The following is a 16,156-nucleotide window of genomic DNA, read 5'->3' as shown; positions in this document are numbered from 1 at the left end:
CCTTTAGCAAATGGGGCTCGAAATTTCAAACATCCCCTGTGGGTGTTCAATTTGTATCACGCTAATTTCGTAATCATGGCAGATTTGAACCACACCAACAAGTCCGTTTACGCCAGGCAAAAACCTGCTGGAAACTCCTTTTATTTTGATGGTTTTCATGTCATTTCGTTATGTGCTTTAGCCATTTTTTCAATTATTATTTTAAATACTGCTATTTAGGTTTAATTTCAACTTAACTTTAACTTTTTATTGCCAATGCAACATTTCTAGTTTTTGTTTTTCAGCTAATATTTTATATTCAGCATTATTTCATAGTCTTAGTGATGATAACCCTGTCAAACGGTTGATTTCAGTTGTTGGTTTAATAATATATTACATTTACATTGCGATACAGCAATAAGAAGAACAGTAACATTGATAATAAACATACAACATGAAGTACAAAATGACATTTTCAAATTCATTTGTCAATACCTAATTACTTTTTACACCCCAACCCTTATTGTCCGTGCCGTCTTTCGACTGGTTCAGGGTCCCGATCTCCCGTGAGTCCAGAGGGAGTTTGTGGTCCGCATGCAGCGCGTGGCATTTTTGTTTTCTCCGGAGACCCAACGAATGCAACCGGTCCGTACGGGCGTGAAACGGGGTGAACGCACACATTCGTACACATAAATACACTCGTACGCTCCTAAAAGAGAGGGAGGTAGTGTCTCTCGCCCGAATGTTCATTTGCGGTGCTTCAGCTCCTTGTCATGGTGGCCCTTTCCTCCTCCCTCCCCTTTATCCAGCAGTTTTAGGGCCTCCAGCAAGTAACTCTGGAAGGCGGACAGGGCGGCGCAGATGGCGGGCGTGCCGAAGCCGTGGGTGAGGAGGCTGAAGTGGGTCAGGCTGCTCTGCACCCCGGGCTCCAGGCAGGGCGTGGGGCGACTGCCACCCAACGGCGACCTGTCCTGCGACATCAGGTCCACGAACTCCTTGCAGATCTCCCTGAAGACGTGAGTGAGAGTACGCCGTGTGATTAAATGTGTGGTTTAATGATAGTTACAGCAAGAACAGACTGAGGGGAAAAAATGTGTTCATGAATAAAACTGAAAGTAGTTATTTTATTAAAAATCCATATCAGGGGGTTAGGGGGTGTGTGGAAAAAAAAAAAGATAAAAATGTGACATTATTTCCATTTCTTTCTAAATACTGGACAGAAATCATGAAAAATTGCAATTCTTTTGTTTATCCTGTTTATGTTTCTCTTCAAGTTAATTTGTCTAACAATAATCTAATGGTGGATTTTGGTTTAAGTTCAATTATTTAAGAATATTAAGTAAATATTTTAGTAAAATATTTTATTTTTTATATAATGTTTGTATTTTTTATTCATCACTTTTCTTTATTTACATATATAAATAAATATAATAATAAGCAAAATCAAATCAAATGAAACCATCTCCACTCACTTGGTGGCCAGCAGCATGCTGCGTCGCGTGGGCAGCTGATCCGGGTCGGACTGTCGGCACAGATACTCCGCTGTGGCCCGGGCGGGAAACTCGGTCTCGCAGACGTACCCGAAGTCCCGTGCGAGGTGAACCGCCTCACCTGAGGAGAGAGAGCGAGAAGATGGAAAAATGGAACATGCTGACTGAGAGCTGGAGGTGATAATGGGCTCGTTTAAAAATGACTTCTTAGGCACTTATAGTTTTAAGTTAACACTCCCTGGAAGGTTGACATTAACATCTACGTTCTCGCCATAAGCTCGCTTACCTAAGTGACTGATAATGTCGTGTGTGTGTGCTGTGTTGGAGACAATTACCGCAGCGAGTACGAGGCGGTGCAGTAGATGTGATCGTGTGTGTGCGTCTGGGTTGTATCAAATGTTTCAGTACCTTCCACCAGCGCTGTGAGGAGCGTGACGTTGGCCGCCTTTCTCCGGCCGGCCGGCAGGTTGAGGCCGATCTTCTCCAGACGTTCTCGCAGACAGCGGCCTCCGTTTTTTGACTTGGCTCTGAGGGACAACAGACAGAAAGGATGAGCACCTCACAGACTCTTCCTACACATCTGCGGATCGCCTGTCTTCTCCTGCTCGTACCTGCGCAGGACTCCTCCGAGCAGCGAGGCGTTGAGGCACTCCGGCGGGGCCAGGCGTCTCTGAACCTCTCCGACCGTCACCTTGTACTTGGAGGTGGAGCTGAGGAGGGACAGCCGGCCCGGGACGGAGCAGAACACCTCTGCGGGGTTGGACACGCCGCCCAGACCCAGGCCTTCTTTAGTGAGGGACAAGGCCGAGACCGCCGATCCGTTGAGCTTCGATGGGACCGGCACTGCAGACGGAAACACAAAGAGGTTTAGTGCCAGTAATATCCCAAACCACAGGAGAGTCAAGTCTTATTTTTCTGTAAGTGATGTATCAAAATGTGATAATTTGTGCTTTTGGATTTGGCCTTCTGTTAAGAAACCCTTTTTAAGACGCTCTCCCACAGGTTGGCATCTGTTGTCTCAGTGTCACTGTGTTTAATTTCTGTTTCTCACTCTTATTTTCTAGTGGGTGTTGCATCTCCATTGGGGGAAAACCTTACTCCATCTGTTGTGCACACACGTGTAATTAAAGTTTTCTGGCTCCTTCACATCTGACTTTAAAATTAACCCAACAATTATACTGTTGAAAATAACACCATTGAATCAAATGGCAAAAATAAAAACAGGCTGTTATGTACTCTAATGAAGACATGAACCTCCATTCAGACTCTAATAATGATCAGTGTTCGGGGAAGAACGGACTTCTGTTGGTTTTTAATTTGAGTCTTTGTAAAATCATTCCTAAAAACCTTCATTTGTTTAGATTATCCTCGCGGACGCTTATGGAGCGTTTCCATCTGTGTGGGTGGCTTCAATAGGAGAAGGTGCAGAGAACGCATGTATTAGGAAAATCCGCTGGTCTGTGAATGATTCAGAAACTGGAGAGGTGGAGGGAGACACGACCCGGATGAGGAAAACCAGCCCAAGGTGGTTTACTGGTCTGACGGCTGGATTTAGAGAGGTTTTGGACACTTTAGCAGGTCAAGCATCAGCTCTGTTGAGATGGGAGTGATTCGGCCTTCACCTGATGTCGGAAATTTCCTACTTCCCACTTTAGAAGTCGTGAAATGCTCTGTTGTTGGAAAGAACAGGAATCATGGAGGACACCAGGTTTATTCTTGGCTATTTCTTGAGAAAATCTTATTAAAGCCAAAATGTACCTATTGAATATATTTAATTTTGATATTTCGCATTTGTTTTACGCTAGATTCTGTCATTTCGGTCAATATGCTATGAATAAAACAACATACAGTATTCCTCAAATGATTAATCATATATAGTCTAAATACTCGATGAAAACACAAGCTGATGTCGCTGTTGTGGAAAATACCAGTTACAGCAGCACTCGTTCTCGCCTCCGCCATGTTTACAGTGTCCCACCCAAATCACAAACTCGGGTATCAAAATCATCTTTGGGTTTCCCAGAATAAATACGACTTGAGAGGGCATTCATGTCCAAATTCCAACTAGGAAACTCGTTTTTACGATAATTCCGATAGCACGGAAAGGAACACGCACAAAATGAAGGAAGAATGTGTTAAAAGACATTAAAAGTATGCATTTTTAGGCCCTACAGGACATAAATGTATACGTTTAAACAGCGTTTTTAAACATTTCAGCAACAAAATTCAACATGCGCTAAAAATGGCCAAAAACGCCTGAGGAAATAACTGCACGTTTTACATTAGCGATGTCATCAAAAATGCAGTCATTTTGACTTTATTATAGGCTAGATTTAGCACAAATATAAGTAGACCAGGCCTACACAAAATTAGTAGGCTATTTTGTTTAAAACTGTTAGAAAACGACAGACGGAAATTATTTTAATATTGACTGTGCTGAAAGTCGTTGTATAATTCACTCACTATTCAAAAGTAATGATTCTCTTGCAGAAAGTCAAGCCGAATGCAAATGTTTGTGAAGTAGTTGCTACGCGACACTCTCCTCCTCTCCGTGGATTGGCACAAACACTCACGCTTCAGTTATATGATCTCTATCCCCTACTGTAGTGTTGGTTTCTGCTCCTGTGGGCGGTGTGCGCGTCTCCGCTCCAGCTCTGAGCGCGCGGCCGAGCCGTGAGAGCAGATCCGTTTATTCGTGTAGGCTTCGGTTTCTTCTCCACACACAAATCTCCCTACATCCATCCATTCATCCATTCTGCTGCTCGGTAAATATGCGAGATCTCATAAAACACGAAACATATGCAATAAATCTGAAATAAATGCAAATGAAAACACGCTGGAGTGAAAGTGTTCAGAAGCTATTCTTATTAACTCTCCGGTCTCGTAAGTGGAAGAGAACAGTGATGCTCTGAATTCTTCACAACTTTATTATCTGCTCTCTTCCTCCATTCGCCGGTTTCTAATCCCCCTCTTTCTCTCACATGACCATGAACAGTTCATTAACAGACACTGCCTGAAGGGTGAAGGAGGCAGAAATACAGGATTTCTTGACTTCAAATGAAATTGCAGAGCTGAATTATTGTGTGTGTGTGTGTGTGTGTGTGTGTGTGTCAGACTCTCACCTTTCTTGATGACTGAATGGTCCAGGATCCCCAGCGCTGACGCCTCCTCCATACCCTGCTGAAACACAAGAGCACTACTGAGTGCACTTAATTTAATCTCCCCAAACTACACCTGACATTTATTTTAGATCAGGGACAAGAGCTTATTATCATTATCAATATTCCTGATAAAACATTGACTATAAACATGTTTATCTGTAAAATATGCTAATTATGATTAGATCACACTGTTGTGCATAAAAATTTTTTATTTGGAAATTAATTATTCTAAAAATGCTGCTGCTAAGATTTACAATTATTTTATTACATTATGTTCCTTTATTTAAACTCAGTAGATACTCTTTATTCATAGAAATTAATAAAAATGTTTTTAGGCCTCGTGATGTCACGTGCAGCATCAATAAGAAATAAAGTGGAAACATTTTTATTTATTTGTAGGCTACTCACGTTAAACTATTGTATGTGATTTGAAAGCGATGCATGAATAAAACGATATAGATCGTTCTGATATTTACCAATTTGTCGCAGGACTAAGTAAAAAAAACAAAACAACATTTACGCTTATTTGTCGCTTTATGGTAAATTAAACTATCAGGCTCGTTCCCGTCAGACTCGGCTCTCGGACACGCGCCATCATCAGTCCAGTTGTTTGTTGGATAATTGACCGAGAAACCGATTGGACTCGCTGTGAGAGTCAGAGACGGACACACTGAACTCATTCTGCACCTGCAACTAATGAAAGACTGACAGAACAAAACCAGATTCTGAAGAACTGAATCTGTTACTGACAATTCACAGGGAATTTAAAAAATACTTTACTTTTAAAATAAATAAATTCTGATGGCTTTAAACTGTACTGTATCTCTTATGACTAATATCTATTTTTTAGAGAATTTCCCTTCTTGAATTAGTAGTCTGAAGTGAAATTAATTGTAAGACTTTTGCATCATGATTTGTTTTATTATGCGCCATAAATCATTCAGTACGGAAACTTTTAATTGAGAATCATTTCATTTTTACGTGCAAATATAATTGACTGTTATCAAAAGATGAAAAATGTCATAAACATCTAAAATATAAAACATCAGTCGCTATATCCACTTTTGCAGCACATTTTACATTTAAAATTCTTATTTTTAAGATTTCAGGAATCGAAGAGTATTTCAGGAGCTGTAAATCTGTTTTCCTTTTAATAGCTTTTTTAAATTATACATGTGTAAATATATTCATCCGTTTTAGACAAGGACATACACTATTAAATATAGAGGAGCTGTTAACAATGTTTTATTAAATATTTTAAAGTACAAAATGAATTTTCAAACGAGAGTCATCACGGCAGAAAAACACTAAAGCACTCATGCATCAAATAACATTATAAAATAAATCGTTATATAGGAGATATTTATATTTCCGTTTCATGTAAAAAAACAAAAAAAGAAAACAAACATTTGTATTATTAATTTTCAACACGCTAAAATGTCTCCTATTCTAAAACAAATAACCAATAAATAGACAAATATGTCTAGAATTATGCCTGAAATGTTTATTTCATCATTTTATGGAAATGTGTAAAATAATTAATATTTCTTAAAACATTCTTGGCCTTTTAATGGCAACAAATTTCATAATTTTTTTGTTTTTTTTTTTTGTTGTTGTTGTTGTATTGATCATAATTCAAACAGAAAAACTAAAGATAAAGTGCTTAAACTCACCTGAATGTCGTCCAGTCCGTGGTGAGCCATCGCGTGCATCCCCAGAGGACCTTCTCCCAGCGCCGCGGCTCCTTCTCCCAGTCCATGATGGAGCAGCCGCGGGACGCCCGGATACTCCCGCCGCGGATCTAAGCTCAGAGCGCGGTGTGACTGCGACAGAAGCCCCGCGTCCTCGGAGCGCGAGCGCTGGGAGTGCCACGCCGCCTGCTGGTGCTGGTGGAGGGAGTTGATGGACGGATAGGGGTCCGGTAAATGCGGGTATCCGGTGTCTTGACTCTGGGAATAAGACAGCGAGGACTGGGGGTATGGAGGTGGGAAGTAGGGCGGCTGGAAGTCGGACGCCGGAGTGTGGCAGAGAGGCGGAGCCGAGGAATAGGCCGCCTGGTTCAGCGAGGAGAGCTGCGAGAGCCGGCCGCTGGGAGAGGAGCTGGACAGTCCGTCCGCGCGGTCCTGTGGGTCAGAACACAACACTGACGGTCTGCAGCATACTGATAATTAAAGTGACTAATTAATAAACTGCTGAGAGGAAGATCACGTTGTCAAGGAAAGTGTTTAAATCAGTAATTAAATTCAGTTCGGTTTGACCAGATTATTTTTAAGTTTCGAAAATGAGTTGATTTTTATACACAGTACATATGAAGCCTAATTAGGCCTCTTTGTTAATTATGAGCTGTTTGTAAATAGTTATTGTAATTAGCATAATTTATTACATTTTCATGTCAGGTGTTCCTGGAAAGATAACTATATTCATTTGATTTGTTTGAATTATATATTCTGTATTTCAGTGTATTAAATTAGTGGTCGTTAATCATACTAGCCTATTATTAATTATAAACATACTAATTAAAAATTCTGATGGCTTAACAAATGCTCCAGAAATAAGAGTGTCTGTTTTAAACAATTAGGATTGACAGAATAATAATTAATATCTTTACCGCTTTACAGGATTAGAGGCGCAGAAAAACACGCAGTTCATTTTCATTTCTCCAGTTTCTCGGATATTACGATTGAAACCCTGTCATTTTACAGAGAATCATTTTATTTCTGTTCACATTTATCTATTTTTTTTTTTTTTTTAATGATTATTATATTATTATTTTACTTTTTATTTGTTTCTGTATTATTTCTGTCTATTCGATTTTTCGGAGCGAAAGAAATCTTAATTGTTGTTTTTCATCATGAGAATAAACGAGTTTAATGATTGTCTTTGTTGAAGATCAAGTCAGATAAAGACAGTTTGTTATCTTGGTTCAGTCAGTGGCAGCATGTGACACATCTCCAATCCAACACTTTTCTGCCATATCACACACACACACACACACACACACACACACACACACACACACACACACACACACACACTCAGTCCATCAGGTCAGAGTTTCACTCACCATGCTGGAGTAGGTGTGGACTAACATCTGGACACACTCGAGATCAGAAATATATTTTACGCGTAAAATCAGTAACAGCGCGCGATCACAGGCGGACACGCGCACTCCATGCACGAGCCCAGTGATGTATGAAGCTCTATATCAGACTGTGTTCATCATCATCATCACGAGCTCTTATAGCGCTACACTGAGGGGGAGGGGGGGCACCTTAAAGGGACATTAATTAATTCCCTAAATTAATTCATTCTGATTCGAAAAAAAGCTTTTTACTGGTTTGTTGCTTCATCAAAACTTTACTGATTATTATTCGATTTTAAATATATATATATATATATATATGATTTTTATAAACCGGTTCTGAACGGAGAATATTGTTTCTAAACGTGATTTTATCACGTGACTATCTAAAGTAATAGGTTTACTATATAGCCATCAAAACTTTGTTTTCACAGTTAAAAAATAAATAAATAAATCTTCGGGTTTCTGTAGTAAATCTGAGAGGCTAATAACAGCCTACCTGTAAGCAGTACGGCTCTGTCTTGGTCCGGGATTTCCACAACATGATTCTGGATAAAGTTGAACTGAAGACGGAGAGAAGAGAGTCTGAACCGAGAGACTCCGACAGACACGAGCTTTATTGACAAAAGAGAGAGAGAGAGAGAGAGAGAGAGAGAGAGGGGCTGATGGGCGGAGGATAAACTTCAGAGAGACAAAAGTCATGATGTTTGAAGGTTTAAGAGCAGAAAATGGCTGCATTTCTTCATTTTAGCATTTTTTGATGAAGGACAAAATACTGTAAAATGATATGATCAATAAGTCGAACATGTTTTCCATTTAACTCATCAAATTTAACCAATTTCAACTTCATTTTTAAATTTATACTATCAGATTTAAAAAAAAAATGACCAGCTAATTCATTTATTACACACTTACAGCAACTGAACTAAAGTTTTAGATTGTTTTTTGTTGTTAATTTTACCCTTCAAATGTAAAAATGGAGCATCATCATATTTTGCTCTTTAAATGTTGAATAAACAAATGAACACAATTAAGCAAAAGTCCATGATTTTAGCTGAAAGATTGAAATGTTTTCTGGACAATTAAATTATTTAATTATTATATTTCTTTGTATGTCAGCGTTAGGTCACATGTTTCATGAACTGTTATGTTTCACATTCTCTCTTAACTACATTTACGATTATACAAACAAGTTCATAAAATACAAATGATCATTTTCCCCAAAAATGCTCTCTAGGCAGGTCAGTGTTTGAGACACTTAATTCAGATCTCTGTTGATCTTCATTTATCTGTTTTTTTTTTTTGTCTATTACCTTTAATTCATTAAGCATTATGTGGTTAAGAAGAGCCAAAACAAAATCACGTGACCACAGTTTTGCTGAAATGACGTGACATTGACATGTGATTGATTTTTAAAGCAGTGACACTGGAAACATAAATCTGGTGTAATTATTGCAGATGCAGTTAAGACCTCTTCTGCTCATCAAAGCTGCATTTATTTGATCAAAAATACAGTAAAAACAGTGAAATATTATTCCAATGTAAATCAGCTGTTTTCTATGTGAATATATAGTAAAGTGTAATTTATTCCTGTGATCAAAAGCTGAATTTTCAGCATCATTACTCCAGTCTTCAGTGTCACATGATCCTTCAGAAATCATTCTAATATGATGATTTGATGATCAACTTGTGACTTTTGATCAATTTAAGGTGTCCTTGATGAATAAAAGTATTGATTTCTTTTTTTTTTTTTTTTTACAGAAAGTGAGGCAGAAGAACCAGGAGATGATTTGCTGCTCAAGAAACATTTATGATTATTATCAATGTTGTTGCATAATACTCTTGTGGAAAACATGATTCATTTTATTTTTCAGGATTCTTTCACACCACAGGACCAAAAAACTGCAAAAATAAATAAAATGTATACATATATTATAAACGTAATGGTGATTTTACCCTAAAATATTCATGATAAATAATAATAAAAATGCTGTGCAATTTTGATTGACAGTTACTAAAATCATTCCTGGTCTGTTTGATTGCAGTAATGACGCCACCTACAGGACACACCGACACACAGCACTGAAACACGGTCAGGTGATGAATGTCGAAGTGACCTGCAGTGAATTCCAGGCACATTTCTACCAGGATTTCCTTTCTTGGGAATCAAACTCTCGCTGTACTCGACAAGCTGACCTACTGGATCAACATAACATAAATAGCTCCAAAAGAAAAAATATTTTTATTCAACATTCTGGATATGCTTTGGCCGCAGAGTGTTTGTATTACAAATCCTTTTGTATTTAATATGATAAACAGACAAATATGGCATTACAGTAAGTGCTTATACAGTCTTATTTAATGTATTTATTCGCACATTTACTCCGGCAGGATTCTGCTCAGCTGCGGCATTTCCTGAAGAGATCCACAGCTTGAGCTCTTGACCAGTTCTCTAATGTCCGCGCGACACACCGGACACTGTTTGGCGACGGCGCACAGGACCTCCTCTAGAGCCTCCTGCGAGGGTCGGTCCGGCAGACGCCCGCTGGATCCCAGCAGAGCGAAGATGTTCTTCAGCCATCCGTCCTCCCGGATCAGGCCGGTTATCCAGGGCTGGACTCGAACACAGCCGGCCAGAGCCTGCAGACCGAGCCTCCAGAGCTCTCCGGCCTCCTCCCAGCACTCCTCCCACGGGACACTGATCCGGGCCGCTTCCGAAGCCTGTCCGGACCTGTCCACAGCGCTCAGGAGGAAAGACAGAGCCGAGGAGAAGAAACGGCGCTGACCAAGTTCTGCAGGGATTCAAGAAACAGTTATTAACCAGCAACAACAAGCCAAAACATTACGCAGATTTAAGATATAATATATAACAAAAAATTAAATAAATGTAAATGTATTTACATTTACATTTAAAAATCTAAATGTATTTAGATTTTTCTTTTAAATGCTACAAAATAAGGTTTTTTGTAGCATTTAAAAGAAAAATCTAAATACATTTTTAAAATATGATTATTATTTAATAAGTATGTATATGTAATATTTTACAAATTCATATTTTTATGCATTCATTAACATTTAAAATTCCTTTATTAACTTACACATTTTTGTATTGTAAATATTTCATCAGTGGACATTATTAAGATATTTTTCAATCATATTCAAAACATTTCATCATAATGCAATAACTTGCTCTCCCTCTAAAAAAAACCTTTTTTCCTATATTTTGGATATATTCTAGATTTCGAATTAGATTATATTTTTATATTTTAACAATTGTGTAGTGCAGTTTTGAAATTTTTATTATTATTTTTTTAAAATGTGTTTATATCATTTTTATAAACTTTTAGTTTTACTTATTTTAATACTTAAACTAAACAAAAATAAGAAATGTTGCTTTGGCTGAAATAAAATCAAATAATAATTATTATCATTTAATGGTTTTAGTAATCCTGCCAAGCACTTATTTACCTTTTCACTAAAACCTCTTTATGAAATTCATAACCGTTCAGATGAACCAACAGTACCTGTGGAGGCGGACTTCAGTCTGCCAATCATCAGACCCAAAGTGCAACAGTTTGCTGCGAAGACCAAGAGGCGTGGCTTATGCAGAAGAACAGGAAGTGCCTCGCTCAGCATGTCCTCCAGAGCGACGAAACAAGGATCAGTCCTGAGAGAGAAAGGAAACAGTGCATCAAGTCGAGGTCACAGGATGAACCTCTGCTGTGAGGAAGTTCTGCTGTGTACCTGACCCGCTCCGGCTCGGTGACGGTGAAGTTGAGTAAAGCTGAACACGCCGTTTCTAGACTGGGGTCTCGGGTCACCGTCTTCCCGCTCTGACCTCTCAAAGACGCCCAACCTTTGCTCAGAAAATCCACAAGCAATGCTGGAGTGTCCAGAGAGAGAAGAACCCGCCGCGGCCCGTCTTCAGCGGAGAGATGACACAGAGCTGGCAGAAGATATCTAAGAAACAGAACATAGTCTTTCAAAGTCTTGATGTTGTTTTTGTCTCTACTAGAACAGATGATTATTCTCCTCATATTCTCCATTGTTCAGCTCCTCTCTTCCCAGTCTGTCAGTAACGCTCTGTTTAGTTCCTGTCTCTATGAAGCCCCTCCTTCTGAAAAGCACAATGTGCTCTGATTGGTCGGCTGGATCAGTGTGTTGTGATTGGTCATTAGGGAAATGTCCCGCCCCTTACCATAACCGCCAGTTTCAACACACTACTAACTAACTCAACCAGGCCCCGCCCCTTTATTCTGCGCATTAATTATTTAAATGAGGAATATTGTGAAGAAACTCAAGATGGAGGCGTTTCAGGAACAGATATAGAGAAGAACTGCCGCTGGAGGAACGTTTTCCTGCTCAAACGTCACACACTGAAGAAATAAAGCATCATGACTCCTCTTTCAGAAAAGGCACGTCTTACCTAAGCGCCGCTTCTCTGCTCCACGTCCCGTCATGTGAACTACTGCTGAGGGACATCTTTGACATCCAATCAGCAAGCCCCTTGCCTTCTGCCCCTCCCTTAAAGTGACTCTTAGCATAGCCAATGAGGAAAGGCAGGAGGTCGATGACATCATCCTTCAGACACGAGGTTTCTTCAGCAAGCCAAGCGCAGAGCGAGCGGAAAGTGGCGAACAGAAACGGGTCGTCGTAGGCCGTCTGTTCCACCTGATGGAGAAAAAGTTTATCATTTTATAACATGAAAGCATAATTTCAGTTTACATTCAGTTAAACTGAAGAGAATTCTAATATCATATACAGAACCGACCAAAGGTTTGAGTTTTTTGGAAAGGAATTAATCATTTTATTCAGCAAAAATGCATTATATTGATCAAAAGTGACAGTAAAGATTTATAATGTTGCAAAAGATTTCTGATGCTGTTCTTTTGAAATGAATTCATCAAAGAATCCTGAAAACAAATATATAATGAAGCAGCACAATCTGAAGGATCATGTGACACTGGAGACTGGAGTAATGATGCTGAAAATTCAGCTTTGATCACAGGAATAAATTACACTTTACTATATATTCACATAGAAAACAGCTGTTTTACACTGGAATAATATTTCACAGTTTTACTGTATTTTTGATCAGATAAACGCAGCTTTGGTTGACGGTTCATGACTCAAAAACATTATAAAGCCAAACGTCTGAACAGTGACGCGTGTGTTTCTTTCCTCCGCACCTGTTTCAGATGGTATATCTCCGCGGAGAAGGCCTCCTCCAGGACTCCCAGCACCTGTCGGCTCTGCTGCAGACTCAGGCCGGCGATGGCAGTCTGTGGCAGGGCCGGGCTCGACGGCGCCCCCTGGCTGCAGGCTTGCTCCATAGCCGCCTCCATGATGCGATAGCAGGCGGTGAGCGTGTGCTGCAGCTGCGGGGAGATTTCCGTGCCCGGCGGCTCTTCCAGACCCATCCTCACCTCCACACACGCCCGGTTCACCAGCAAGCAACAGAATTTAGGAGGTCCCGTGGACTCCCATCCGCACAGATCCAGGAGGCACGCAGACAGCACCAACACCGGGCCTAAATGCTCTGGGCTGATTCTGCCCTGAACCAACGGCCGCAGCGAAGCCCACAGATTACCCACAATCTCCTTCAGCACCGGGCTTTCCGACTCGACCCCGGGCGGAGGGAGAAACAGTGGCATATTTGAGCACATCTCCAGTCGGGCCTGATCCGAAGCTTGGCAGAAGTTCTGCGAGACGGTCCCCAACAGCGAGAGAAGATCAGACAAGTGTCTCTCCCAAGCCCGCAGTCTTACGCCGGAAGACAACAGGTGTCCCAGGAGCGGCAGCCCTTTCTCACGGCTGAGAGTCTGATTCTTGAGAACGGCTCTGCTGAGAGCCAGAACCGCCCCGCGGGTCAGCAGCTGCTCGGGGCCGTGCGGTAAAGCGCAGACAGCGTTCAGCACCTGGTAGCAGTCGCAGGCCAAAGCCTCGTCCAGGGCGGTCGGAGAATCCGCAGCACTTCCAGTTTGGGATCCAGAGATGCTCTCGGATTCATGCGTCGCTTGTGTGCGTTTCTGTGTCCGGGTCGGGCCGTTCTCCAGGACGCTCAGGATCAGAGGGACGGTGCTGAGGAGCTGCGGATGAGCGACCATGCCTGCGTCCGTGCTGAGAGCAGCCAGGAGAGCCGCGCCCAGAGAGATCAAGTCCTCCGGCGGCAGACCGGAGCTGTCGTCGCCCCGGAACGCTGTGACCAGGAGGCGTGCGGGCAGATTCAAGCCCACCGCTTCAAAGATCCGATGGAGAGTCCCGGAATCCAGCTGTCCTGCTGGACACAACCTCGTGATCTAAACGCAAGAGAAACAACAGCTGTGTTTAATAACTTGAGCACAAAATAAGAATATGACACAAAACATCTGAGAATAAAGCAGTTTCCATCCCATGTGTTCAAGAGAACAAAATCATCACTTCCTGTGAAACTAACCCAAAATATCAGTAATAAAAATGGAAGCTGCTCTTTGTCCTCCATCATAAATGAGTTTGTACACAATAAACGCTGTCATGTGATCTTGCGTTCGGATGCTGGTGTTCGGGAACACAATCGTGTGAGACGCTCCTGGAGGAATTAAACCAAATCATCCTGATGACAGACTTTGACTTTCAGAACCACCAAACCAACATTTGAGATGCCGCGATGCCATTGGTCCGCTGGTTAGTGCAGTTATCCAATCACAGCCTCTGCTGAGGTGGTCACATGTGTTTTATGCACATCTTGGCATTTCCATCCGTTTTTCATGTGATATCCCTAAATGCACATAAAAATATGTGGATGGAAACACAGTTACGCACTCATGTTTTCTAGCGCACGACTGATATTTGGTATTTTTGAATTATCGCCATCAGCCGAGTTTCTCTGTTTGGCCAATACGTGTCAGAAGTGGACTTTTATTTTGCCTTTCATTTGAGAACGCAGAGCGAGAGCCTTCATTACCGTCTTTAACAGTTTTGTCTAAAGAACTGAGAACTGAAGAATATTGAGCAGTGAATGAACACGTCTTACAGCATTACTGTGTCGTATATCAGAGTGAAACAAGAACAAAGGCTTGATTTTGTCTGTGGGGAATTGATTGGATGGTTGTGGTTTGCTATTGGTGGATCTCATGTGAGTGACAGGTTGCCCCGCCCTCATCATCAGAGAAGAGAAGAGATGCTGCAGATATTCTGACTCAAGATTATGAGCGTGAATTTAACACAGTGATGATGTAATAAATCATGTAGAATAAACAGTGAAATAAATGAAATCATGGGACTTTAAATCAAATACTGTGACGTCACAATCAGCCGCTGGTCACTGCTCTCTCAGATCAAACATGTCGTCGATCACTAATGAAGATGAGGATGAAGAGGATGAGCTGGTGTTTACCAGGAGCAGCGCTGCTAAAACGTGGCTGTCGTTCTTGGCGTGAGTGAGAGCGTGGAGACAGCGCTCCAGAACCTCTCTCTGAGACGGAGACAGGCCACCGGACCCTTCGGCTGCATCCGGATCCGTGCCGGACGGACACTGCGGGGGGGAGAGATGACACCCGTTCTCTGCCATCCTCTGGACCAACCTGTAAACACCACCAGGAGATACGCTGTTAGTGACGACTTCAGTCCCATGATGCTTCAGGACTGAAAAAAGGACTTGACCTGTTAAAAGGTTAACAGGTCAAGAGTTCAGGTCAGGCTAAGACGTCAAAAAGTCGAAATTATGACAGAGAGCTCAAAAATATGACATACTAAATTGAAATTACGACCGAAAAAGTCATAATCATCACATTAAAAAGTGGAAATTATGACTAAAAAATGTCATTATGATGGAAAGTCATAATTTCGATATTTTAATCTAGTAAATAGATTTTAATTTCGACTTTATCGCTTCATTTCGACTTTTATCTCAACCACTTAGTGTGTCTGACTTTGGACTTTTATCTCATATAATAATTTCTATTTAAGGCTAAATCAGCACGGTGAGAGGTTAAAGGTTAAATCAGAGAGCTGTAAAGGTCAGTGACGGTTGCTTAATGTTTTTATTATTGTATTATAAAGAATTAATACGTTAGGAGTTGACTGAGTAGCGAGAAAACACAAAACTAAACATTTTTCAAAATTATCTCAACATATATGAAGTAAATTATACATACTAGAGCAAAACAAATCAAAAAGTCACATTTATAACACAAACAGAACAAACCTGGAGCAGCAGATTATCGGACACGCGCCGACGCTACGTGGAGACGGAAAACCTCGCGAGACACAACGAGTGTGCTCGATTTCAAAATAAGAGTATGGTTAACGAAAAAGTGTGCACGTGATTTTGCAAATAACATTAAAAATGAAAAATCTCAGTATCATTGAAATGAAATACGAAACTGTGAAAATAAGAGACTTTTTTATTTTACTGATAATGTAAAGCCTACTTGTATAATGGCAAAGTAATAAAGCAAGGCACA

At 40.8% G+C, this 16,156-nt stretch overlaps 2 protein-coding genes across 3 annotated transcripts; both read right to left on the bottom strand.

Moving 5' to 3' along the window:
- Positions 1-725: 725 nt before the first annotated feature.
- Positions 726-8,256, bottom strand: tfap2e (transcription factor AP-2 epsilon). Of its 2 annotated transcripts, none has more exons than XM_067412058.1 (7): positions 8,212-8,256; positions 6,304-6,753; positions 4,592-4,646; positions 2,081-2,312; positions 1,878-1,996; positions 1,452-1,590; positions 726-987 (listed from the first exon to the last, which is right to left on the bottom strand). In XM_067412058.1, exons 1-7 carry the CDS (start codon positions 8,254-8,256, stop codon positions 726-728), a joined length of 1,302 nt encoding a protein of 433 aa, XP_067268159.1. The 2 variants fall into 2 exon arrangements, with proteins under 2 accessions (XP_067268159.1, XP_067268158.1); XM_067412057.1 differs by lacking the exon at positions 8,212-8,256 and adding an exon at positions 7,695-7,810.
- Positions 8,257-9,337: 1,081 nt separating this feature from the next.
- On the bottom strand, positions 9,338-15,961 carry ncdn (neurochondrin). Its single transcript, XM_067411611.1, has 7 exons — positions 15,898-15,961; positions 15,088-15,274; positions 12,902-14,011; positions 12,139-12,383; positions 11,457-11,672; positions 11,237-11,379; positions 9,338-10,504 (listed from the first exon to the last, which is right to left on the bottom strand). Exons 2-7 carry the CDS (start codon positions 15,259-15,261, stop codon positions 10,092-10,094), a joined length of 2,301 nt encoding a protein of 766 aa, XP_067267712.1. The 5' UTR covers positions 15,262-15,274; positions 15,898-15,961; the 3' UTR covers positions 9,338-10,091.
- Between the last annotated feature and the right edge of the window lie 195 nt (positions 15,962-16,156).

This window comes from Chanodichthys erythropterus, chromosome 15 (genome assembly GCF_024489055.1).
Source record: "Chanodichthys erythropterus isolate Z2021 chromosome 15, ASM2448905v1, whole genome shotgun sequence".
In the NCBI taxonomy this organism is placed as follows: Eukaryota; Metazoa; Chordata; class Actinopteri; order Cypriniformes; family Xenocyprididae; genus Chanodichthys; species Chanodichthys erythropterus.
Note: the sequence above shows the minus strand (reverse complement) of the source record. Positions and strands in the feature narration are given on the sequence as shown.

Bases quoted from the DNA above. Each gene is read 5' to 3' on its own strand.
- tfap2e (XM_067412058.1), bottom strand. From the start codon at position 8,256: ATGTTGTGGAAATCCCGGACCAAGACAGAGCCGTACTGCTTACAG. The intron at 6,754-8,211 runs GTAGGCTGTTAT...TCTGACCCACAG, and splicing joins CAGAGCCGTACTGCTTACAG to GACCGCGCGGACGGACTGTC. The intron at 988-1,451 runs GTGAGTGGAGAT...TCACGTCTTCAG, and splicing joins AGCATGCTGCTGGCCACCAA to GGAGATCTGCAAGGAGTTCG.
- ncdn (XM_067411611.1), bottom strand. From the start codon at position 15,261: ATGGCAGAGAACGGGTGTCATCTCTCCCCCCCGCAGTGTCCGTCCGGC. The intron at 14,012-15,087 runs GTAAACACCAGC...TCTTGCGTTTAG, and splicing joins TTTTAGCAGCGCTGCTCCTG to ATCACGAGGTTGTGTCCAGC. The intron at 12,384-12,901 runs GTGCGGAGGAAA...TTTCTCCATCAG, and splicing joins AGATATACCATCTGAAACAG to GTGGAACAGACGGCCTACGA.